This window comes from Natator depressus, chromosome 1, assembly GCF_965152275.1.
Source record: "Natator depressus isolate rNatDep1 chromosome 1, rNatDep2.hap1, whole genome shotgun sequence".
Lineage (NCBI taxonomy): Eukaryota > Metazoa > Chordata > Testudines > Cheloniidae > Natator > Natator depressus.
Genome location: NC_134234.1, coordinates 321,376,501 through 321,403,010, shown reverse-complemented (window position 1 = coordinate 321,403,010; position 26,510 = coordinate 321,376,501). Strand labels below are relative to the sequence as shown.

Sequence of the window (26,510 nt, the reverse complement as noted above, 5' to 3'; positions counted from 1 at the left end):
CAGGATCCTGACACAGGGAAGAAAGGTAAGCAGCAGGATACGGATCCTGGACTTCAGGAAAGCAGACTTTGACTCCCTCAGGGAGCGGATGGGTAGCATCCCCTGGGGGACTAACATGAAGGGGAAAGGAGTCCAGGAGAGCTGGCTGTATTTCAAGGAATCCCTGTTGAGGTTACAGGGACAAACCATCCCGATGAGTCGAAAGAATAGTAAATATGGCAGGCGACCAGCTTGGCTTAATGGTGAAATCCTAGCGGATCTTAAACATAAAAAAGAAGCTTACAAGAAGTGGAAGGTTGGACATATGACCAGGGAAGAGTATAAAAATATTGCTCGGGCATGTAGGAATGAAATCAGGAGGGCCAAATCGCACCTGGAGCTGCAGCTAGCAAGAGATGTCAAGAGTAACAAGAAGGGTTTCTTCAGGTATGTTGGCAACAAGAAGAAAGCCAAGGAAAGTGTGGGCCCCTTACTGAATGAGGGAGGCAACCTAGTGACAGAGGATGTGGAAAAAGCTAATGTGCTCAATGCTTTTTTTGCCTCTGTCTTCACTAACAAGGACAGCTCCCAGACTGCTGCGCTGGGCATCGCAACATGGGGAGTAGATGGCCAGCCCTCTGTGGAGAAAGAGGTGGTTAGGGACTATTTAGAAAAGCTGGACGTGCACAAGTCCATGGGGCCGGACGAGTTGCATCCGAGAGTGCTAAAGGAATTGGCGGATGTGATTGCAGAGCCATTGGCCATTATCTTTGAAAACTCGTGGCGAACGGGGGAAGTCCCAGATGACTGGAAAAAGGCTAATGTAGTGCCAATCTTTAAAAAAGGGAAGAAGGAGGATCCTGGGAACTACAGGCCAGTCAGCCTCACCTCAGTCTCTGGAAAAATCATGGAGCAGGTCCTCAAGGAATCAATCCTGAAGCACTTACACGAGAGTAAAGTGATCAGGAACAGTCAGCATGGATTCACCAAGGGAAGGTCATGCCTGACTAATCTAATCGCCTTCTATGATGAGATTACTGATTCTGTGGATGAAGGGAAAGCAGTGGATGTATTGTTTCTTGACTTTAGCAAAGCTTTTGACACGGTCTCCCACAGTATTCTTGTCAGCAAGTTAGGGAAGTATGGGCTGGATGAATGTACTATAAGGTGGGTAGAAAGTTGGCTAGATTGTCGGGCTCAACGGGTAGTGATCAATGGCTCCATGTCTAGTTGGCAGCCGGTGTCAAGTGGAGTGCCCCAAGGGTCGGTCCTGGGGCCGGTTTTGTTCAATATCTTCATAAATGATCTGGAGGATGGTGTGGATTGCACTCTCAGCAAATTTGCGGATGATACTAAACTGGGAGGAGTGGTAGATACGTTGGAGGGCAGAGATAGGATACAGAGGGACCTAGACAAATTGGAGGACTGGGCCAAAAGAAACCTGATGAGGTTCAATAAGGATAAGTGCAGGGTCCTGCACTTAGGACGGAAGAACCCAATGCACAGCTACAGACTAGGGACCGAATGGCTAGGCAGCAGTTCTGCGGAAAAGGACCTAGGGGTTACAGTGGATGAGAAGCTGGATATGAGTCAGCAGTGTGCCCTTGTTGCCAAGAAGGCCAATGGCATTTTGGGATGTATAAGTAGGGGCATAGCGAGCAGATCAAGGGACGTGATCGTTCCCCTCTATTCAACATTGGTGAGGCCTCATCTGGAGTACTGTGTCCAGTTTTGGGCCCCACACTACAAGAAGGATGTGGATAAATTGGAGAGAGTCCAGCAAAGGGCAACAAAAATGATTAGGGGTCTGGAACACATGACTTATGAGGAGAGGCTGAGGGAACTGGGATTGTTTAGTCTTCAGAAGAGAAGAATGAGGGGGGATTTGATAGCTGCTTTCAACTACCTGAAAGGTGGTTCCAAAGAGGATGGTTCTAGACTATTCTCAGTGGTAGAAGATGACAGGACAAGGAGTAATGGTCTCAAGTTACAGTGGGGGAGGTTTAGGTTGGATATTAGGAAAAACTTTTTCACTAGGAGGGTGGTGAAACACTGGAATGCGTTACCTAGGGAGGTGGTGGAATCTCCTTCCTTAGAGGTTTTTAAGGTCAGGCTTGACAAAGCCCTGGCTGGGATGATTTAATTGGGGATTGGTCCTGCTTTGAGCAGGGGGTTGGACTAGATGACCTCCTGAGGTCCCTTCCAACCCTGATATTCTATGATTCTATGATTACAACAGTCATACAGAGGACCTGCAAGGTGGATTCATAGCACTCGATGACAACGGTTTGCAGACCTGAAAGCAGTATGGCGCCCGCACGGAAAAAAGGCGCAAAACAATTGTCTTCCGTTGCTTTCACGGAGGGAGGGGAAACTGACGACATGTACCCAAAACCACCTGCGACAATGTTTTTGCCCCATCAGGCATTGGGAGCTCAACCCAGAATTCCAATGGGCAGAGGAGACTGCAGGAACTGTGGGATAGCTACCAACAGTGCACTGCTCCATAAGTTGACACTAGCCACAGTACTGTGGATGCACTCCACCGACTTAATGCGCTTAGTGGGGACACACACAAATCGACTGTATAAAATCACTTTCTAAAAAATCGACTTCTATAAATTCTACCTAATTTCGTAATGTAGACATACCCCTAGTAAACCCTACGATCAGACATGGGTGTTCCCAACAGAGATTTCTCGAGTTCATGTTCTAAATTGTGATTTCTACTAAATACAAGCCTGGATTCTTGCTCACCAAGTGCTGTGTAAAATGAACAAGCTATAGTACCTGGCACACTGTAATTGCAAAAGGTGTATCTATGGTGCTCCTTTGGCTTCTTGGCCTCCATAAACAGAGGTGGCTGGTTTTTTTGTTTTTAAGAAGACAGAGGAAGTAAGCCCAACAAGTTCCCAATATATAGAGGACCTTTCGTGCATTGCAACCAAACACTACAAGAGCTTCAAAGCAAAAGCATTACAAAGAAGTAAACTGCTAAATCACTAAAACTAGTTCTACGCAACCTTCGGACAGGTATGTGTACACTGCAGCTGGAACATGTGATCTGCAGTGCAGGTAGACAGACTCATGCTACCTCAGCTAGCATGCCAAAAATAGCAGTGTGGATATTGTGACATGGGCAGCAGCTTGGGTCAGCTGCCCAAGTCCAAACGTATCTGATCCAAGCTTGGGCAACTAGCCCAAACTGCCATGTGTGCTGCAACAGCCACACTGCAATTTTTAATGCACTAGTTTGAGTCTATCTACCTATGCTGGGAATCACACCATCCAGCTGCAGTGCAGACATACCCAATGTCACCCAGAGGGAGTAATTCTCCTGTGAATGCAGTAAGAAATGAATCCTTGGATGAAAAAAAAAATCATTTCATTATTGGTACTATTTGATTGACTGACATGAGAGAACACTATCCTTACAAGACAACACCAATGACAATACAGTCACTGAACTACTGGTTTCCTCTTTAAATTAGGCAAAGTTCTAAACTTCCTCCTGTTTCACAATCATCCATTATTACTTAAAATGTTTACTGCTGGCAGTAAGAAACGAATACCAATTCCATAAACATTAAATTTGTGCTAATATACTTGACTGCAGTATTGTTAATAAGAAACAATGAAAATTGATGTGAACATTCTTACTGGAAATTATACTGAATCTGACACTATTTCAATATAGATACAAGAAATACTTTTGAATTAAAAAAAAAGTACCGCAAGATCTTTTTTGTGTTGGTTTTGCGATAGGACAGAAAGTTGCTTGCAATTGAGTATCATTTACCCCTTACTTTACTCTTAGCTTTAAGATCGTTTTCTGCTGAGATGAATTCTGTACATTCACATTAGAAGATACAATCCCTACCCCAAAAGTTTACAATCTGAAAAGAACACACACAAATGAAGGCCAGGGGAACATAATAAACATTCATTAAGTCAGATAAACAAATATCTTGCTAGTTCCATACTCTTTTTTATCCTTCTCCCTCCTTCCTCTAAGAGAAATAACATATGAAGGGTGGAATTTACAAATATAAATTCATGGAAATGTTCATGGATTCATTTGTTTCAGTGACACAGAATATACACTGGCCCAGATTCTCCACTAAGTGGCTATGCAGATAGACATTATTTGAGGGCCCAGACCAGTATATTCATTGAAGACAATTCACTATTTTTTTAAATTGATTTCTGACTTTGTTATGCTTCAAAAACTGGCCCTTGGGTACACTTTGATCATTTTTGTTTAGGAACAATAGGCTCTGCAGAACATGTGTAGCCAGAGGAAATACCTTGAGTAGCCTAATCATAAGGTTTGGAATACTTCCTTGCCACGGCAGGTCCAAAGCCTAGCAAAGCTGACTCAGTACTTCACCCTTCTGACACAGCTAAAATAAGTACTATTACATTTATCGTGTTAGTTTCTCTTTGAAGACCTTATACTAACAACACCCAACTGTTACACAGTGGTTTTCAACAGTAGATAAAGGTTTTGTCCACTCTGCCTATGCCTTTTAGAAAGGGAGAGGTTTCCCCAGGTTTTAAGAAAGGATTTGAACAAAGATAAGGAGGTGGGCCTTTTGTTTTTGCTTTAAACAGGGACTTCCTCCCAAACATAAAGAGCAGCCTGGGAGAAAGCATAAAGATGCCTCAGGGAAAAATGGATGAAGGGCAAATCTTTGGCAGAGCAGGCAAACAGACAGTGCATTAGGGTTGGTAGACGTGAGTCAAGTCATGCAGGGCCTCAGACGTGAACGAAGTAACTGGTGTTCCATGTAGCAGAAAAATGGGAGCCACTGAAGGGATGCAAAGTGGAAGTGACAAAGTCAGAGTAACAAGCCAAGACGACGACCCCAGCAGTGGTTTTCTGAATTAACTTGAGTGGTACAAGTTTTCTTTTGTCATGACCAGAAAGAAGGCGGCTGTAGCAGTCAAGACATGACATGACGAGTGGGCCTGGATGATGGTTTCAGTGGATCACACACAAGTAGGGGGAGCAATTATTTAATTTGTTTTACCTGTGTTTCTATTAACTGTGCACAGACAGTTTTTACATAATACCCCCATTAACCAAGATTCTCTAATAAATGACAAACTCTAAATGAACTTATTAAAATGTTCAGTTTTTTCCAAACTCTTTAGTGGCAGAATCTAAATATTTTTCCAATCTTATCATGTCATTGTTTCACATACAGCAGCTGTTTCATTAACAAAACCATTCTGCTAAAATGAAATGAAATTAAAATCAGTTTCAGTTTAAAAAAACTGAAAACCTGTTTCCGTTTTGTGCAATAATTTTTCTGGCTGGAACAAGAAACCAACTATTTTGTTGAAGTGAAACTAAGTGAACTAAGTGAAACATCTATATTAAATTAATAAATAGTTTAGTTTCATGCAAGAACTTGCATTAAGCAAGATGATTTCAGGTGGGTTCAACTGTAGACCATTTGCCATTTTTTGCATGCGACAGAGTCACATGGTAGACCCATTATATGTATTGTTTACTTGAACCTTTGTTCCAGCTCAATTCTACTGCCTAGGTAGTATGGTTATCAGGTATTTGTGCATTTAACTAATCCTTCCTACTTGAAATATTTTACATTTGTCTTTACTGGAACTCAATTTATTATGGTGCTGTTGTTTAGTGACTCCACAATTTTCCCATATAACTTTTTTAGTAAAATGTATATTTCTTTTTGCTGAGCTAACATTTAAAAATTCTTCCACTCTGTGAAATTCAGCTCTGAACATCTCACTTTTGGGGGTTCCTACAGCTAAACAAATGCAGTCCCCACAAACTCCAAACTTCACACCTACATATTTTCTTTTAACATCTGAGACACAGGCCACATTTGAAATTTAACAATTAAAGTCAGTTCCCCTTATTTGGCATAACTGAATTGATCTGTACCAAGAGTAGATGGCCGCTGTAAAGTTCTGTCAACTAATTCCATTTCTGTACACTGCCAGCCCAATCTCCCTGACTCGCTGCTCTATTTCTCAGAGACCACGAGGAGCTAGGGAGGTAGACAGGCTGAGATCTCCTAGGCTGAGAAATTGTGCTGGTGGGATTTACGCTTGAGCAACCTTAACTCTAAATTTAAAGGGTTTTGCTTTTAGGGACTGATACATTCAATATACAGGCACCTTAACTTGTGTGTATGTGCATATAACTAGATTCCGTAGCGATATCAGAATTATGAATGTCTGTGTTAGAGTGGAGTATTAACAGACTCAGTCTATGTAACCCACAGGCCTACACACCTAAGGAGTTCATTGGATGGTAGTTCAGAAACGACGATGAGACATGACGTAGGCCGATGGGGAAACTTTATGAATATATATAATACTTGCCTCAGTATCACCCAACTTAACACTGCTGGGTGTTGTCTGGAGCATTCTGCCTGCTCTCAAAAACCCAAGAAGAAATTCTTTTACATGAGAATATCTTAACAGCTGTTGCTGGTCTGATAAACAGTGGGGTTAATATATTTGCAGCAGGTATCAAGTAATGTGACAGATTTTAAAGCCAAATCCTTCCCTCTGCACCAAGCCAGAGTTGCTGATCTTGGCACAGGAGCAGCAGTGGCACTATTCCCTGGCAGCTCCTGCTCTCCCAAGTCACAGGGTACCATGGATTCACACTAGCTGATCAATCTACTGCCCCTCTGCTTCTCTCCCAGCCCCCACATCCAGGGAGTCCTCATGGAGCTGAACTCCACTGCATGCATAGTGTGTGGACCATTGAGTTGGTGCCACACATCTTACCCTTTCCCACTCACTCCATGTATATAGGGTGGAACGCCACCAATTACTGAGATTTAGGGGACTCCTCCAGTTGGGAGCAGGATATGACACATAGAGTGGGAGTGGAAAGTCAAAAGAACTTTATAGAAGCTGAAGGGAAACAAGTTGATCAAAGGAGAGACATTGGAGTCAAGACAATGAACCCTGAGTATTCTCAATCTTCATAGAAAAATAGTGGCATGACCTAGGCCCCGTGTATTTCCTGGTCGCTGGACATGCCACAGAATTGTGCTCCAGAATTAAAACTTTAGGGGTTTTTTTTGTTTGCTATTTTTAATGTTTTTAGACTTAGACTGAAAATTGAAAATGTGAAATGAATATAAACTGATGCAGTGTTCCAAGTCTGTAGACATGGTTGTAACAACAGCTCTAAGACAGGTACCAACACTTCCCAGTTCACCCTACTAACTTTACTGTTATATGTTGGGTCAGGGAAGGTCAGGACCACAGAAATCTATCGTGGAAGAGCCAAACAGTAGCCTGGGCAAAAAAAATGGAACAGTCCATGAAGTCAAAGAGTATTTTTAACCCCATGATAATTTATTTCTATAATTTACTAATCATGTTGTTATAACACTATCTGCCAAAGAATCAGTGATCCCTCCCAGCTTTACATTACCTGCATATTTGAGTTGTGTACTGCACTCTTCTCTCTAACTCAACCAAGCTAGTTAATGGACCACAAAAGACCACGTCTTACACTACTTTTCTGTACCATACTGTTCCTCACATCTCTTAGCAACAGTCTCTATGCCTTTCTTCTCCATCTGAACATTTTAACTCTGTTTTCAACATTCCAGCTACATGCATTTGGCACTAGGTAGTGACATAAAAATCTATTAAAAACTGTGATGGGCTAACCTTTTCTGTTGCCCTAGGCCAGGGGTGGCCAACCTGGGGCTCCGGAGCCACACGCGGCTCTTCAGAAGTTAACATGCGGCTCCTTGTATAGGCACCGACTCTGGAGCTGGAGCTACAGGCGCCAACGTTCCAATGTGCCGGGGGGCGCTCACTGCTCGACCCGGGGCTCTGTCACAGGCCCTGCCTCCTCTCCACCCCTTCCCGCCCCCTCCCCTGAGCCTGCCGTGTCCTCACTCCTCCCCCTCAGAGCCTCCTGCATGCCACAAAACAGCTGATCGGGAGGTGTGGGGAGGGAGGCGGAGGAGCTGATGGGGGGCTGCTGACGTATTACTGTGGCTCTTCGGCAACGTACATTGATATATTCTGATTCCTTCTCAGGCTCAGGTTGGCCACTCCTGCCCTAGGCAGAGACTGAAAACACGGTCTTTCCTCCCTCCCCCTCAATCTGCCTCTACCTAAGGGCAGCAACTGAGCCCAGTAATAATTCCAGTAGTATGCTAGGGTACCAGTGCCAAATATGGCAAATCTGCAAGTATATATTAGTGTATAAGTGATCCGACCACAGTCTCCCGCTTGTCGTAACTGGCCTTTGGGTGTCCAGTCACCCTCAGGTCCCCTTTTTGACTGGCCTTTGTGGTCGAAAACTAGACACCTGGCCACCCTAACTGGGGATGGGGCAGGAACTAGGGTTAAAGGTGGAGCTGGGCTAGGGGCAGAGAGGCAATGAGGGCAGAGCCTGGCAGGGGGCAGAGCAGGGGGCAGAGTGGAGCTAGGGGCGAATCTGGCCTGCAGGCGGAGCAGGACTGGCCTGGGGCCTGAGTGAGGTTGGTGGCAGAGCTGGGCTGGAAGCGTGGTGTTCTCTTCCCACCTACCCAAGGGGGTTGGCCCAGGCCCCGCTGTGCACACCCCCCCCAAATAATCCTCTGCCCCACAGTTCAGGGACTACTGTTTTACACACACACACACACACACACACACACACACACACACACACACACACAGCTTGTTCCATTTTACAGCCCAACTAGAAACACACTAGTAGATACAGTGCCACTAAAGAACAATGAAGTATTATTTCATTCACTCTGCTTTAGAAGCAACAAGCCTCCCAGAAATCTCTGTTAATTCCACAGAACACTACAGAGTATACAAATATTCCTGGTTGACAGTGTCACCAGTCACACAAATTCAAACAATCATTGAGGAAGATTTTCTAAATTCAATTGTGACAGCTTTAAAAATAGAGGGGGTTTTGGTTGTGTGAAGCTGAATGCTCAAAAATACATACCAGACAGGGAAATATCTTCAACATCATCTTTTAAATAGCTCTCTCATTATATATCATGTAATGCATTATTTTTTACTTTATTTAGATAAATGTAGCAATTTTATTTAAAAACATTGGCCTACAGTATTTTCTAGCTTGTCTCTAATAAATACATTTTAGAACAAAAGTCCTAATTCAATATTTTTTAAAATTTTGCTATGACTTATTACACTAATATCAACAGTTAAGCAAAATAGCATTAAGCTATTAAAACAATTATATGATTCACTGCAGGATTCTGAAATGAGAAATAGACAGAGCAGCATCAGTTGCATGTAAAATATTGCAAATTTTAAGTACAGTATTTCACGCATTCAAATATAATGTTTTGAATATATCTGGCAGTACTCAGAACTCCTAATGTAGCACGAGTGGAATAAACAGAACCCACTAGGTTTAGAAAATACAGATTTGCATGAGGCAGGAAATAAACAAATCTTACAGTGATCAAAGAAAAAAAATAAAAATACCAGTAATACAGATCATTTCTTACTAACTTAGAACAAAAATAATCTGAAGTAGATAAAACAGCCTTTTCAAAGGAAAAATGTAATCCAACAATAGCCAACTAGGACAAAACTATCACTTAACTATTGAGCTTTGTTCTAACTAGCCATCTATGGATTAGAATAAAGCCGTTTTACCTGCTTTACAATATGTTTGAAAGACATGACTTAGTAAAATATTTTGTTGTACATCAGGCAGACATCACCCGAAAGCATCAAGAACTGCTTCTGGTTTTCTGGGTTTTTTTTTAAGTTCTTGTGTTGTGCGTGTGTATTTTTATTAAAGTAATTCTCTCAATTTTGGTGTGTTTCCCTATTTGATTTGGGTCTAATCATACCTATCTCTGCAAAAGTACACTTGATGGATGAGAAGGTAACAAGGAGCTTCTTCCCTCACAGTTTACCTAACTGGGCTGCAGACGTTGGGAATGGTAAGGGAAGTGGTAGCTGCTAGCATTGCCTACTGCACTATAGACCATCAAAGAAGATGTTTCTGGGTGGGGACAAACCACCATCCCACTTCTCTCTCCACTCACCATTGTATATTGTAGAAGTTTTGGTGATCGGGCACTGAGAAGGTAGGTAGACCAGAATTCATACATATGTTCTGTGCGAAATAAAATATATGGATTGTAGTGCCACCATGCATTCCTGTTTCAATAGCACTCAGCATACGAACCAGGAAACAGAGTTTAGAAAACTGCCAAAAAAATTCCAATTTCCAGGTTTATATGCATGTAACATTTTCCTAGGAATTCAAGGGTAATTCATGTGCGCAATGTACATTAGTGACTAATCCAAATACTAATTATATTTCCTGCAGAGGTTTGTCAAATAAACAATCACCTGCACAGAGTGTCAGAGCAAGGACCAAATCCTTCTGTTGATCATATACAAGGTATGTAAAAGGATGTAAGGACAAAGTACATTTGCTTTGAAGGAACTTAACACCTCTGCATACAGTAGAATCAATGATCTCATACTTGGGTCTTTAGCAAACTCAAAATCAGGGTCAGATTCACCTTCTTAACAATATGTTTCAATTTGATATCATAATGTTTTGTTCTGGCTTGCTTTTTACTTGTATCTATTTGTGATTTTGGATTGCTCCCACAAGTCAGGAATTCACAAAATTATTAATAAAAATCCCAACACAGGTCTGCTGTATGTTAAAAAGACATCTTGATGGATGTTGGCACCAGACCAGAGATGGGAAAACAAGTATCTTCCATTATCGCACCGTACATCAATACCTGTATGCCAAGGTGATCCCAGTCCAGTTCATAGTGGACAAGTCCATACCACAAAAACCACCACAACTGGCAATTAATGGACATCCTTCTTGGCAGTCTCAGCAGAGAGGTCAAGGATTGGAAAATTAACTCCTCATGATTCTCGTCAGGCCAGTATGGTGGCACACTGGCAGAATCATGTTGAAAAGCCTGCATGTGCTGTACCTGCTATGGCAATAAACACAAGGCTTCAGACTCCTATAATATAAATCCAATATCTTTCACAGCATTAAATTCACAATCCAAGTTTTAAAATATATTTTGTAAATCACTACTAAACAAATTAATGAAATTCTTCCTTTGTATATCAGTGGTTCTGCTAGTGCTGTCACAACACAACCAATCCACCAAGAGTTCTCAACAAAACAATATGGGATATTATAGGGGTTCACATTTGCAGTCTCAAACAAAAACACTATTTGGACTACTTGTTGGAAATACGGTGTGTGTGTATATTATATATATATTGCAAATAATCGATAGCTGAAAGAATATATTTGGCATGTAAAACATAGCAAGTGATTAAATTTTAAACCAATTAAAACATGGATTTCAGTGGGATTCCGCCCTTAAAATTGAAGCTTGCACGGACTTTTGTAAAACTATACACAACAACTAGATTAAAAGAACATGAAGTTTGCAAAGTTAAGCATTCAAAAGCTAGGAAATGCTAAAATTGAGGTTGCCTGTGCAACCTTAATTTGGCCTACTTGTGTATATGCATGAGCTGAAATCAGTCTTATAATGGGGTGTGTTGTGCAACTTTAATATTATGGGGTGTCACCAGCTCTGCTTATAATTCAATATTTGCCAGAGAATTTTTTTTCTATTTTCCCCAAAAGGAACAGTTATTCTGTCAAACAACAGTTGAAAGTATGATGCTCTAAACTCAGCCCATAAATTATAGTGTACAGATTAAAATTAAACCTAATGCTACCCTTGAACTTCAACAGCTGAGTCCTATAAATGGATACTCCTTCAGAGAGAAATCCTTTTTGCTGGTTACTATTTAAAACTACACTTCTATTAAAACCCTTGCCTGAGACACAAATTACCAGGGATACCTATCTCCTACCCATGCAATGACTATGATGTAGAGTTCAAACATGCCCCATATTAGTTTAATGCAGATATAGATGGCTTGTGCAAGGCTCTCAAGATCACTTAAATACTGCAGCCAGGCTATGCATGAATGGGGGTTTTGAAGCAGGTGGCTTTTGTTCTATGCAGGCCAGCTTGGAGGGCTGAATCGGGACCAGCTAAAATAAGAGGTCATGCAATCTGGGATTTTGCAGATGTAGTGGTTCTAAACACCCCACACCTCTACCTGGCATTCTAACCACAAGCTAGCGCTGCAGGGGGGAGAGGCAGGTGAGTGCTTGTGCTGCAGCCCAATGCCTTGGCCTCAGGCAGGAGCAGATTTCACCTTCTCAATCTTTTTCTCATAGAGAGAAACTGCAATTCCTAATTCAAAGTAAATGAAATGAAAAATAGTGGGCAAAACAACAACCCTCCCCCCCCAAAAAAACCTCCCTATATGTACTAAATTACCCAGAATACATAAAGTTAAAAATTAATACACCAAAAAAAAAGTAAGGTTAGTGCATGCTCTTGGCAGCTGTTAACTAAATGTCAACCAACACTGCCACACTTGACATAAAGCAAGTGGAATGAGGCTAGTTTTTGTTATTTCAGTCTTATGTGGAGTGAAAAATCTACCCTCAACATGATAATACAAAAAGAAAAAAACTGGCCTATGCTTAACATCTTTGTGTTGCAAGTCTTGACAAGGCTATTAAATGATCATATATATTAGTGAAAAACACCATGTAAGAATGAGAAACCATCACACTTCCTTTTTTCATCAAGGATACAAGTGCTTTTCTTTCCTTGACAAAGGTCACAATACACTGGACAAAATATTAACAATTACAGAAAACAGTAATTTCATTAGTAGAGATGATACACTTGATAGATTTACTTTTTCACAGTTTTGATGCTGTTTCTAACAAAATATGACACTGACAATATCAGAATGCTTATGAAAAACAAAAAATAGTTATGTTCTGGTTCACTGGCTTTCAAATGAATTTTTACTGAGGCTGCAGTTTTGACAGTTAAAATATTATATTAGTGACAGTCTAGTGACATGGTTATTTGGAAGTGTCATGTAAATAAAATAATTGTAAAGAATAATATGTATTAATTAATTAATTATTTAAAGGGCTATAACACAAAACAGTTGATGTTCCTGTTGAACAAAAAGTACTAAAGGTGTGATGAATTCACCATCTGAAAATGGTTTGTGATGCAGCACCTTGCAATGCCTGGAGTGTTGCCAGATGGAATTCATTGTTTTGGGGAAGAAAGTCCTTCCGTTTCTTTTGTTGTTGAAGCATCTGACTTCTGATTTTACCCAAGGGCTTTTTATGGAAAAAATGTCACCATAGTTTTTCTCTACTTCTGATTTATGAGTGTTATGACGACGCTGCCTAGGGTACGATTTCACCTGACGAAGTCTCATTTTACAGCACAAATCGTGATAGTTTCAGATGAATTTGGTTCCAACTATATACTTGTCTTCGTACTCACTCTAAAACACCCTTTTTTCCTCGTGTAAGTCACGGCTGCGATTTGCAGAAGGTGGTGCTGACAAGTCAGAGTTACCTATGTCACTCATATTAGATTGTGTGTGAGCTGCTTACGTCTATGCTTCCTTTTCAGCAGAAAGGTTTTGTATATCCATAGTGGCACACAAAAAATGTGAAGCTGCTATTGTGGTTGGGGCTGCCCTGACTAGTGGGTTCCTCCGAGCTGGAACCCTTGGGGAGGCTGCTGGTGGCCACACACTCAGGCTGCTCCTTGGGCCTGTCCCTGGTCCCTGTGCTCCATGGTCCTCCATGCCCCTGCAACAGCTGCCACCTGTGCTTTCTCCCAGCTGGGCCCCTAAGTTCACTGCAGCGTGTGCACCGTCCTGCACCTACACTTCCTGGCTGACACTGCCCCGGAGTTGTTTCTCGGACTCAGCTCCCCGGCAGCACCACCACCACCATACAATCTCTCCTGGACAGCATCTTCCCACTCCTGCCTTGCTCCTCCCCTTACAAGGTGATTATTTCCGAGCTGGTCAGGTGGCGCCTTAGTGAGTGACATTCCCCTTCAATGGAAGGCAAGCGGGAAACAATGAGGTCTGGCCAATCAGGGCATGCCAGAGCCCCCTTGACAATCAAGGCAAAGGGGGTGGGGAGAGAGGGCAGGTTCCTTCCCACAGCCAGAGGCAGCAGCCCCATAAAATATAATGAAACATCACCAGGCCCACCTTGGGCTTGGGCACTGCTCCAGGGAGCAGAGCCAGGGGCTGCAGCAAGGAGTTTGGAGAAGGGGTTCTGGGACCCCAGAAGTCACAGTGGATGCACTTGAGAATCACTGTTCTCATTCAATGTATGGAGAATTCATTTTACAGCTCAGCCTTCCTCTGAATCACAGTTCATTAAATTCTACTGTACCACAATCACTCTGCAAAATAGCTAATCTTACATGCATTCAGAATATAATCTCTTTGAGGATATAAATAATTATTTGAAAGGGAGAAAAGATTTTATATTCTAGACTACCGAAGGGTGTCCTTGATATGTTAATGTTTCTGTAGCAAAGAGATCAAATGAAAGATTATCCCCTACACACCCCTTGTGAAGAAACAGGTATGCCAACCCTAGCTTTCGTAATTAGAGAGTGACAAATCAGGTGTGCATGATCTCCCTGACCTGTCATTATACTCTTATATAATGAGAGTCTCTTCCCCTAATTAGAGTATATGGTAAAATGATCTTGCAGATAGGAAGCACAGAACAATAAAATCACACCACAGAAGTAAATAATGGAGAAGACCCTCTAGGTCATCTAGTCCATCTCTGCCAAAGCAGGATTGTTCTCCAGTGTACACTTACCAATATTTTGTCCTGTCTCATTGTAATTACTTAAGTAATGGGACTTCCACCACTTACCTGGAAACTACTTCCAAGCCTCCAATCTCACTACTGGAAAGCTTTTCTTGATAGTCTGCCTGCCTACATTTTGCTTTCTTAAATTTCAGTTTATTAACTCCTAAATATTCCACCATTTATTAGCCTAAACATTTCATGTTCATCTTTGGTGTTTACAGTCTACAAATATATTTGTATTTTTATATTATTTAGATTCATACAAAAGGTAAAAGGGGCACCTATCCAGAGCTTAGCCAAGCAAAATATATTTAACTCAATCTTTCCTCAGATCAGTCCCCCCAACTCTCTAAAAAGTTTTGTTGCTCTTCTCTGAGTAAACTCCAGTTAATCAATACATTTATAACAACAAGATTCTTAGTATTTCCAGGGGCAGTCATACCAGAAGTGTAGTTATACTGAACAATTATCTTCCTACTCCATAGCATATAACTTCAGATAGCTTTACAAACTTATATCTCATTTTCCCCCATTGTTATAATCCAAAATCTTTCATTATACTGCTTTCTAAGTTTCTCCCTCCAATTGAATATCTATGCTTCAATTTAGTTTTTCTCACGTTATTAGCTGGTTTCTTTTCCAAGCTGAGGCTAATTTTATTTTCTGCCCAGCTCCCTTTTGGGATAGGGTATTCTTGCAGTTGCAGCAAAGGACTGAAGTGCATGAGAGCTTCACTTTCTCTGGAGCTATGCAACAGGCTTCCTGTGCAATCTTGGGCATGTCACCTTACCTCTCTGTCCCTCAATTTCCGTAAAGTGCTTTGAAATCTTTGAATGGAAGGCACTATAGATCTGTAAAGTATTACCATCTACAGTTTTAATTTGCTAGTAATTCCTTCTTCTAGACCATTGCTAACCCAAACTGATCCCTGCAGTACTCCACAGCTCCCCAAACATGATACTTCACCATTTATCACCACACTAAGTTCCTTCAGTCAGTTTTGAATGTAAGATTTTGAGACACTATATCGTACAATTTCCTAAATTCCAGTAATTTTATATCTACCACTTTTCCCTCATTCACTAAGTTTGTTTTATCATAAAAAAGCAACAAAATTGGTCAGACAAGTTCTATTCTTTTTATAAACCTATTCTGCTGGTTGTTCATGGCTCCACAGCGACCAGCTCAGAGAGATTTTCACTGAAAAGGGAAAGACTGACTTACAGGGCTGTTATTGCTCGGATCATCACTTCACTGTTTTTAACAATTGGAACTACATTTATTTCTCTTTAGTTTTCTGTTACAACCCCGGTTTTCAATTACTTAAAACTGGCTAAGGACTGTAAAGAAAGGGGGAGGAGAGAGAAAGGCATCTAGTGGAGAACTGCAAGAATCCAATCTTATTTAATAAGGGGCAAATGAACAGGATTCCAGTTAACGAAAGTCATGTGGACAAACCTCTCCCACTGTGGATCACTAGCTCAAAAAATCTTCTACAAAAACAGATGCCTAGAAAGAGAGCGCACTGAGGACACAACGCCCATCCACCCACCACCACAAGGAGCACTGTGTTGCCCCCAGTGTGCTCCCAGATACTAAGGCCAGCATATAAGAGCCTAGATGTCAGTCTCGAACGTCTGTCTTCCGTATGGTAAAATGCACTGAACTACATTACCAGCCTCACAACTAGCTGATGTCATTTAAAACTACTTTATGCAGAAGTAGCCACAACCATATGCTTGGAACACTGGATATTCATGCATATAATGTACACAGATTAAATAGTTTTAAAAGTCTAAAGCTGGGTAACTCAGTGCAGTAGTACAACATACTCGTTATTCAGGACAACAGCATCCATGAGCAGACAACAGGCTCAATCCCTGGATTGACGGCACATTCTGACTGATAGGATGCCATTTGCAAATGGTTTCAGAGCAAAACTGGCATGAACCTCTGTATCTGGAATTCTGAAATTGAAGAGCAACCCAAGCGAAAATGTATTTCAATTATGTAGCTATATAAGCTATTATGCATTTGTCAATAAAAGCCAAGTCTATTTTTTGTTTCAGTTATACTTTAGTTTCACACACACACATTCTCTCATCCAGATAGCACTGTCCTCTCCATTATCTCCACATGATGGTCTGCTGCAATCCCTAACCCCTGCAACTATGACTCTCCTGATATTTAGTTTTTAAAATTATATTAAAGAGGGAAAATAGCAGAAACACAAGACAAGAAAAAACCTGGTGAGAACCCCAAGCTTCACTCTGTTTCTATGTCAGTAGTAAAAGGCAAACCCTACAGTAAGTGGCAATAAGAACACAGATAAGCTGTAATAGAGACTCCTAAAAAAATCCAAAAATAGAAGAGAAAACTAAACACCTTAACTATAACTGGCCTTGCCTTTTTCATTCTCTGAACCTAACATTATAATAATGCCTTTAAACTATTTATTTGAAATAAATAGTGTAGTTACCAACATTAAAAAACAACAACAACAACTTTTTACTAAGATTTTTAAATAAAAATGCAAAAGTGAGTATTTTTCAGGTGAGTTTTTCCACCATGTGGAAAAGAGAGGGTTCTACCATTCGGTTACATTACAATAATCTAAAGTTACAATTAAAAAAATAAATGCACAAATGAATCTGGAGATTAGAAAATTAGTAATGCAAAATACCTAATAAAATTCAGGGTTTAAATTATACAGATGTCCTACAGTTATTGTGGAGGAGGAGTAAGGAGAAAAAAGGCAAAAATTACAAACCAACGTTCTGCTGTTTTTTTTTCCTGCATACCTAAGAAAGACAATAGCAGTGGCCTCTACAGTGATTTGTTTCCCCCTTTCTTTGCCTCCTCCACACCTTTATAGCTGTAGCTCAAGACACTCAAGACCCTATGTTTCAAACTTAACTGAACAGGGTAAAGTATCCTCATATCCTGCTAGTGAGGTGTTCAGTGCCTCTGAATTCAGACAGAATAGAACTGGGCACACTGCTACACACTGCAATTGAACAAATTTGATTCAGAAATTAGTTCCAAGGCTTTCCAGAACTCAAAATAAAGTAATATTGAAAAAGGGTAAATATTTACAACACCATAGCAGACCAATGGCCCATCTATTTCAATTTCCTGTTTGACAGTGACCAGTATCAGATATTTCAGAGGAAAGTGTAAATCCTCACATAATGGACAATTCTGCAATGACATGCCCTTTGGAAAAGACTCTTCTTAGCCCCAAGTAATTAGTAGATGCCTTCTGTCTAATCACACAAGATTTTATAATCAATTTCATCCTAATTAGTGTAAATGCATATCTAACATAAGTCCAACCCTTTTTTGAATCTTACTAAACTACTGGCCTCAATAACATCCTGTGGCAATGAGTGCCACATGTTAATTATGCCTTGTGGAAAAGAGTACTTTTATCAGTTTTAAATTTGTTTTTAATTTTCTTAGATTTTTTAATATATTTTATTATACAGATGACCTGGGGCTCCCAACTGCCTTTTCTTTATGCCACTCATTATATATACTCCTATCACACCACCTCTTAAGTGTCTCCTCTCTAAACAAACTAGTCCTAATAGTTTTAGTCTCTTCTCACATGGAAATCTTCACAGTCACCTATGTATTTGTTGCCCTTCTATGGGCCTGTTCTACAATATTTCATTTATATCCTTCTTGAGATGGAGGTGTCCAGGATCAAGTATAGTATTCTATGTGAGGGCACGCTGGGAAGTTAGACAGTGATATAATATTTTCAATAGTGTCATTCCTTTTATAATGGAGTTAAACATTTTGTTGCTTTTTTAGATCATTGCCACACACTGAGCGGAAGTTTTTATCGAGCTATGCATAGTGACACATATTCTTTTCTCGTGAGTGATAACTTATTAGGATCCAAAGTGCACCATCAGCTCAAAATTACCCCTTTCAACGAGCATTACCTTGCACTTATCTACAGTGAATTTCATGTGCCATCATGTTGTCTAACTGCCTAGCTTTAGGTCTCTTTGGAATTCCTTATTCTCTAGTTGACTTATCTAAATAATTGTGTCTGCAAATTCTGCCAACTTCACATCATTGTCTTGATGATTAATAAACTAAACACTGATATGAGTTATGGAATCTTGGGGCTTCCCACTGTTAACCTCCTTCCATGTTTAAAATTGGCCTTGTTTCCTGATATTTATCTTCTGTCTCAGAGACAGTTTTTAATCTACGAAACATTAACCATTCATTTTGTGACTTGATTTCTTAACTTCTTGCAAGGGAATATATTAAACTCTCTTAAAAATCATCACATTAGGAAATAATGAGAACCTACAGAGATACTATCTGAGCACCTCAAAACAGTAAACTTTGCCTCAGTTACCTATCTGAAAAATGGGGATAATACTTCTCTACATCACAGGGCTATTGCAAGGATGAGAGTCATTTTAAGAGACTTGCCCACAGACACACAGGAAGTCTGTGCCAGAGATGTGACTCAATATATCCAAAGTCCCAATCTTGTGCCTTAACCACAAGACCATTCTTACTTCGTCAACTATTTTGCTGACTGTCTTCAATCATTCAAAAAGAATCAGGCAAAAAAAACCTTTATATAAGCTATGCTGGTTTGTGTCTACCTTACCATGCAAGGTGTTTTACAATTTTTTTTGTTATATACCTACAACAGTACTATACCTAGTACTGAAGTAAGGCTCAAAAGTCCGTAGTTCCCAGGGGCATGCTTTGCACCTTTTAAAAAGAAAAGTAGATTAGCTAACTTTCTGTCTTTGAGTATAGTACGTGATTTTAATTATATATACTTTTTTTTGTCACCAGCTCAGCCATTCCATTCTTAAGTTCCTTCAGAATTCTTGAATACAAGCCATCTGGCCCTGGTGACTTGTTGCTTTTTAAATGATCATTTCGTTCCAGCACCTTTTGTCAGCTCAGTTTCTTACAGTGACCCATCTTTATCCACAAAGAATAGGCCTAGGAAGGTATTCAAAATTCCTCTACAGTGACTGCAGAGGCAAAAACTAATTAGCTCCTTAGCAATGTCCTTAACTATACTTTTCAGAGTAGCAGCCATGTTAGTCTGTATTCGCAAAAAGAAAAGGAGTACTTGTGGCACCTTAGAGACTAACAAATTTATTTGAGCATAAGCTTTCGTGAGCTACAGCTCACTTCATCGGATGCATTCAGTGGAAAATACAGTGGGAAGATTTAACTACACTGGGTTTCTCTCTTTTACTCCGTGGTAGTCTAGCAGATCTACTGACCTTGGAGACTTCCTGTTTCTGACATACTTGAAGAATTCCTTGTTCTTTGCTGATTAACTTTGGCTATTAACTGTTAAAATTCCCTCTTGACCCTCCTAAGTTCCATTTTACAATTTACCTGTCATGGTTTACTTTCCTTGTTACGGAATTCACCATGCTGTATTTCCATTTGACAGATACCCTTCAGACACGAATAAAATCCAGTGCATCTTGCCATTCAATGACAAATGTTTTCCTTTTTGCTGAGGAGCATATGACATACTTTCTGTTACGGCAGTATCGTATGCTTAAATATCCCCTGTACTAATTCTAAGGATTTGAATGTAGCTTTTGATTTTAAAGTATTTTTGTCATTTTTAGATTCCTCCCTTGTTTACTCTACTAGATTTCCTCATACAGTTTGCTGCACTCATGACCCTAAGAACACATACCATTTTCTCATATATGTAACTCACATCTTGAGTGGGAAACCACAGGACTCTACTACTTTCTTGGCAAAAAATCTTCTTAATCTGTGTCAGTTTACACCGACATGCAGGCTAACACTGGTAACAGATGAGAATGGAATTATGCCATTTACACTCAATTCCTTTCAGAAACTTCAGTGATCAGATGGAGAAATCAGATTATTGCTCTCGGGGGCGGGGGGGGTGGTATTTTGTTTCTAACAGGGATCATGTATGTCCACTTAATAGAAAGAGGGCCATCTTTCATATTTACTCCAGGCCAACACGTCATGACTGAAGGCCAGCACATATCATGCATGCCACAGCAAGTAATTTTCAATTATCCTTGTGTAGCAATTCTGCAGCATACACAATTGTTTGTTCTGCATCAAGCCTTTATTAACACACTGATAAAGTGTTTACAGTTAATGTATCCATGTTATCAGTGACCATGTGTGTAGAGGCCTGTTTACCTTGGGAAAATATGAATATAACGTAGGCTGGAGGCAACAAGGGGAGAGGAGGGTGTGTGTGTTCGTTCAAGAAAAATTACTAGTTACAACCCTGGAATTGGTTCTTTAAAAATAATTACGTTCGTGACCTGTGCGTCTAGGTTTTGAATTTTCATGATGTTGGTACTGGAGCCCCAAGATCCTCATGTTTGAGTATCTTGTGAAAAGGACAAGATCTGAAATGTGCCATTCATTTATTATGCTTTGTTTCACAATTCTTTTAGTAAAAACCTACCATGCTGATCTGTGGCACGTAACTGCCTGAAACATGACTTCAATTGCTTCCTGTTGGTCTTACACAGATGGATTTCTGTAGTTAACTTTTAGTAAGTGCCCCTCCAAAATGGAGGCAGTGCTTTTTAAACATTTCCTGTTCTGCAGGTCTGCTGCAGAATTCCACTTACTGAATCACTTCCTGCATACAAGACTGAACAATACAAAGGATCTATGAACTCGGTTTGCAACAGAAAAAAGTAAAATCTGACTGGGTTACCTTCAGTTTTGTTTTCTGATGCATTTTCACCTATCCCTCCTTCAATATTAGCTACTTTTCATTGTTCTGAAATCCTCTCTCAAAAACTAACTTGATTAAGTTGAAGAAGTTTTCAGAGGAAAATGTATGAAACTTTCAGGAATTCATATAAAGCTCATCAGCTTAGTGTCCTGGCCAAGGCAGGCCACACCCTGCCACTCCCTTTTATTTGTATAGACCAAAACAGTGGACAAATAATAAACTATGAGACTAGAACTTGGGGTGAAGATTTGCAGGAAATGCCCAAAAGCAGCTTGCTCAAGCAAAATAAAAAATGCGTCTCAAACAAAATGAGCTCTGATTTCAAATAGCAAAATAAGGATACATTTTGTATTCTTGCCATTAGCAGGCTAATTTAGAAAAAGTATTTGCACATTTCTACAACTCCTAGTATTATTAAAGCTTTTATTGTATACACGCAACTTGCAAAAGATCAATCTTCATTTCAAACTTCCTAAATGCAAATCCTTGAGACCTTTCTTTCTGTGTTCTGGTTACAAGTGACCCAACTGCTCAACTTTGACAGAGACCATTTCAAGGTTACATCAAAATAGTTTTGGTCTAGTTAGTATCTAGTTACAGGTACTGTATTATCTAATTTGTTATAATAAGTTCAATTTGAGACGCTTCTGGGATAATTATTTTAACTTTCCCTATAAGAAACTCATACCTGCTTTCAGGCATTTGTGACGTCCTGCACTGAAAACAGACATGATGACAAGAGGATTACCTTTGCAATGCCTCTGTCATGATTGTACTCAATGATTCTTATGAGAACCATACACTGATCTGGCACTGGAATCCAGGAATGAAAATTTTCACTTACCGCAGTGCGACTGGAAAACCTGTGGCTTGACTACCTGATTGCAGATATTGCACACTACTAGATAGAAATCGTCATGAGCTGGATAATGGCCAAATAAGTGCATATCTGTGGGAAAGTTAAAAAATATATATAAGTATTAGAAGTTATGCGTTAAGAGTATATTTAAAAGAAATTAAAGATACTGTAGGATTACTAGTATTATATTTGTAAAACCAAAAACTACGTAATATTCTCTGTAAGGACAGTGTTGGTGGTATGTTATCAGAATAGATCTTTGCCAGCTCTAATTTCTGTGATCCTTTATTTAAGCTGTGGACAGAACATCTTATTCTGATGATCAGAATACAAGAAGCAGCACCCCTGTCTAAATACTTATCGGAAATAAATGTAATACTGAACAAAGCACTCAAGAACACATTCTACGGAACAGTCCTGCACTGGGAAAGGACTCACAAAATGAAATATTTATAGGTCTTTCCCATCTAATTTCTGTTAGTATTTCAGCAAACAAGGAGCATGGGTTCTGCAGCTTGGCTCTCTGTAGACTATTAGCAGATGCTACTTTTTAAGAATTAGAGATAGGACCCAGGAGCCAAGGATCTCCAAAGTAGCATTCTCCATTGACCAACTGGGCAACTCCATGAAATCTATCAGTGTTAGGTAAATGAGACCCTTGTTTTCTGTTTTACTGATTTTTACTGAAAAATTCCCAGCTTTTACAAAAGCTACTATTTTTACCAATTTTCACCCAAATTTGTACTGCTCAAGTACGTGAAAATATTGATTATGTTAAGACAATCCAATACATTACATTAGGTAGACACGGTTATGTTAATAATAAATTAGTCTAAGTGTAAATGCAAGGCTGTCAGATAAAGAAAGAAAATGTATTGGAAGAGATACACACATGCACATGCATGTGTACATTCTGTTAATGAGCAGTCCATGAAATAAACCACAGCATTAAATTACTTAATACTCTTACTTTTCTCTATTTGTGGCTTTTTTCTCTCTTCTCCCACCCCCAACACTAACCTCAATATTTACCCAGAGAACACTGCATCCATTTTTCACCCATTTTTAAAAATTTTTGTAACAAACACTGATAACTTTCTGAACTTTAAAAAAACAACTGAGAATGAAAGGCCTCGTAGGTAGGTAATGGTAGATTCTTTTGGGCAAACAATGAATACATTGCTGGACTGTCAAGTGCCTCTCCGAGTATCAACAATGTCAACTGTGGTCCATGCTACCCCTCAGGACAGGTCCATGACTAATTCAAAGATGTCACATGATGGTGCCTTAGCACTACTTACTGCATCTGAAAGATCTACTCAAAAGCTTGTCAATGCTGCTTCTGATGCAGGTTCCTTAAAAGGTAGCTTTCAATTCAGCACTGCTTCGTCATTTAAAAGACAAACTCCATTTACTTAAATTAAAATTAAACATTAAAAAAAACCTTCTATTGCAGGACCACCACAAAAATTAAATGGCTCTGAAACACTCAAAATACCAGCTGAGGATGATAAAACAGAAGAATGTTTAAATATCAATTCTCTAATATATTTGTGACCTGTCTGTAAGTCTTATAACTTATGTTTATTCAGACAAGTAGCTTTTTCAGTGGGTGAATTGATATATTACCAAAGTTATTTCATTGTTTCTTGATAATCGTAGTGCCAGAATGGTATGTTTTAATTAAAAATTGAGTCATGTTCTGCACTGCCCTATGGGAAAGCCCACAATTCGATGCCTAGGACGAATATCATTCTTCAGTTTGAAAGGGCTGGGAGCGACTGTTTTCAGTCTCTCAGAGAGCAAGGGATGGGGAAGAGCAGCGTTAGTGGACTTTAAGAGACTCTGATTCATATATGGTTGGCAAGAACCAGGCCCCCCCTCAGTTATAGACAATATAAATCAAGAAGAGATACTAAAGGCCAGGATGTGGAGGAAAGCAAAAGCCCCATTCTATACTGATATTACAAAGTCACAAGATCTGGTTACAACATGGTCAAAGGTTATAGTTCAGATGAGACCTAACTGTGGCCCCTTAACCATGCTAAAGCCTTATACTTTCCAAGGTTTTAGGCTTGTTACCAGGACATATACCATACTATAAATAAACCATATTGTGATTTAATCCCCTAACTAGTTACAGTTTTAGTGCAGATGGGACCAACATTGCATACTAACCCCTGTTCCTCTTCACAGCTATTCATTTTACTGCTTGATAAAAGAACAATTTGGCAGGCCATTTTATTTTAATCTCACATCTAATATGGTTATATAATTTTAAGAACTCTGGAGGCCATTCCTTCTGCTTTAGCCTGAGGATGAAGTTATTGATCTTAAAAACACTTTACATTGCAGTACAGATATAGCAATGCTAAAGCCAGGGTTTTGCTACTGATGCTCCATTTGTAGATTCCCATTTGTCAGAACCTCGTAATTCCATGATAAGGATTCCCTCACCAGTCTGAAACTTGGCACAAGCTCTCAGCTCAAGAATCATCCATTGCATTACATTTATGAAATGTTTCAGCCTCGTTATAAAGTTTATAAGAGTTTGGGGAAAAAAAAGCTTTATTCTTACTCTTGCATCACCTCTCCAAGCTCATCATTAGAAGCAAGCTCCCGACACACCAGGATACACTAAATCAAAGCGGCACCAGACCCTGCCAGAGCAACTGATTCAAAACCTGCAGACATATCTCCACTGCTACAATGATCAACACCCTCCACAACACAGCTTTCAAGCTCCATATGTCCTTCACATGCCTATCATAACATGTGGCGTACTTCATCCATTGCACTAAATACCCCAATAGCAAATATGTGGGTGAAACCAGACTTTCACTACGCTCTCAAATGAACTCACACAGGAAAATTACAAAAGACAAAGATATCATCCGAGAGTGAACACTTTCCAAAAAGTGATCACTCTATATCTGACCTACCAGTCCTCATCCTCAAAGCCCGAGAGCCGGAGAGCTTCAATTCATAACTTTGCGAGACATTAAAAATCATGGACTGAATAGAGGCACTGGATTTATGGCCTATTACAACAATCTATAACCTACTAACTACCTCCCCTCCCCGCCTCCTTTCCCCCTTATATCTGGAGTGGCGTTAATGGGCCACTTCACCTTGCATGATCCCTTGAAATGTATGTTAACTACTTGTGCTAAACACACTGTTCCACCTTGTATTGAGCTGTGACACTCTGATTAAGTTTCCCAGACCTGAAGAAGAGCTCTGTGTAAGCTCAAAAGCTTGTGTATCTCACCAACTGAAGTTGGTCCAATAAAAGATATCACCTCTTCCACCCGGTCTCTCTAATATCCTGGGACTAACACGGCTACCACCACACTACATACTATAAAAAACAGACAGACACACACACACCACACACACTCATCACTTCCCAAATAAAAAGGTACAGATAATATTTAAGAGTTAAATTTTTTCACCATTCTAAATTCTTTAAGCTTTTTTAAGCCTCAGAATATATACCATATACTAGGCCTTCAAAACTTGCCCAGTTCTGGGACTTATGTTAGTAGAAGTCCAGCTGTGAGAAATTACTAAAAAACAGAAGGAGAATACTCCAAGAATCTACCAAAGGACATGATAGCATTAGAAACCAGGCCAGGTCACAGTATCAGAGAAGCAATTGCATCTTCACCACACACGATCTTGGGGTGGCAAAGTGGGGAATGAGGGGACTATTAGTAGTACATAGCACCAACAGCAGGTTTTGTAGTACTGAGATGGCAAAAGTGGAGAAAAGGGTGAAATGAGTTGCACAGAAAGTGCAGATAAAAGAGACAGAAAAGTCCTATGCCTCCTATGGCACCAAAGGGGGGAATGGTTTCAGTGTTGGTATAGTTGAGTGGGTCCCAGAATATTAGAGAGACAAGGTGGGTGAGCGGATATCTTTTATTGGACCAACTTCTGTTGGTGAAAGAGAAGTTGTTGAGCTTACACAGAGCTCTTTTTCAGGTCTGGGAAAGGTACTCAAAAAGTGTTTGAGGTCCAATAGAAAATGTGACTTTACCCACCTTGTGTCTCAAACATTTTTAAACACAGATGTAGTTTGCACAGTTTGGTGGTCTAGTGTGAACAGGCATTTTCTTTTTTCAATTTAAATAACCATGTTTGCCATAAATAAACTATGTGTCAGGGAC

At 40.0% G+C, this 26,510-nt stretch overlaps 1 protein-coding gene across 4 annotated transcripts in view; it reads right to left on the bottom strand.

Moving 5' to 3' along the window:
- Nucleotides 1–26,510, bottom strand: part of ATXN7L1 (ataxin 7 like 1) — a 198,650-nt gene that overhangs the window by 113,136 nt on the left and 59,004 nt on the right. For 2 of the 4 annotated variants that reach the window (XM_074942478.1, XM_074942480.1), the window contains one exon: nt 22,324–22,428. The exons of the other annotated variants lie outside the window; for them this stretch is intronic. In XM_074942478.1, the coding sequence (XP_074798579.1) occupies nt 22,324–22,428 (105 nt within the window). The remainder of the gene's footprint in view (nt 1–22,323; nt 22,429–26,510) is intronic. 4 annotated transcript variants of the gene reach the window in all.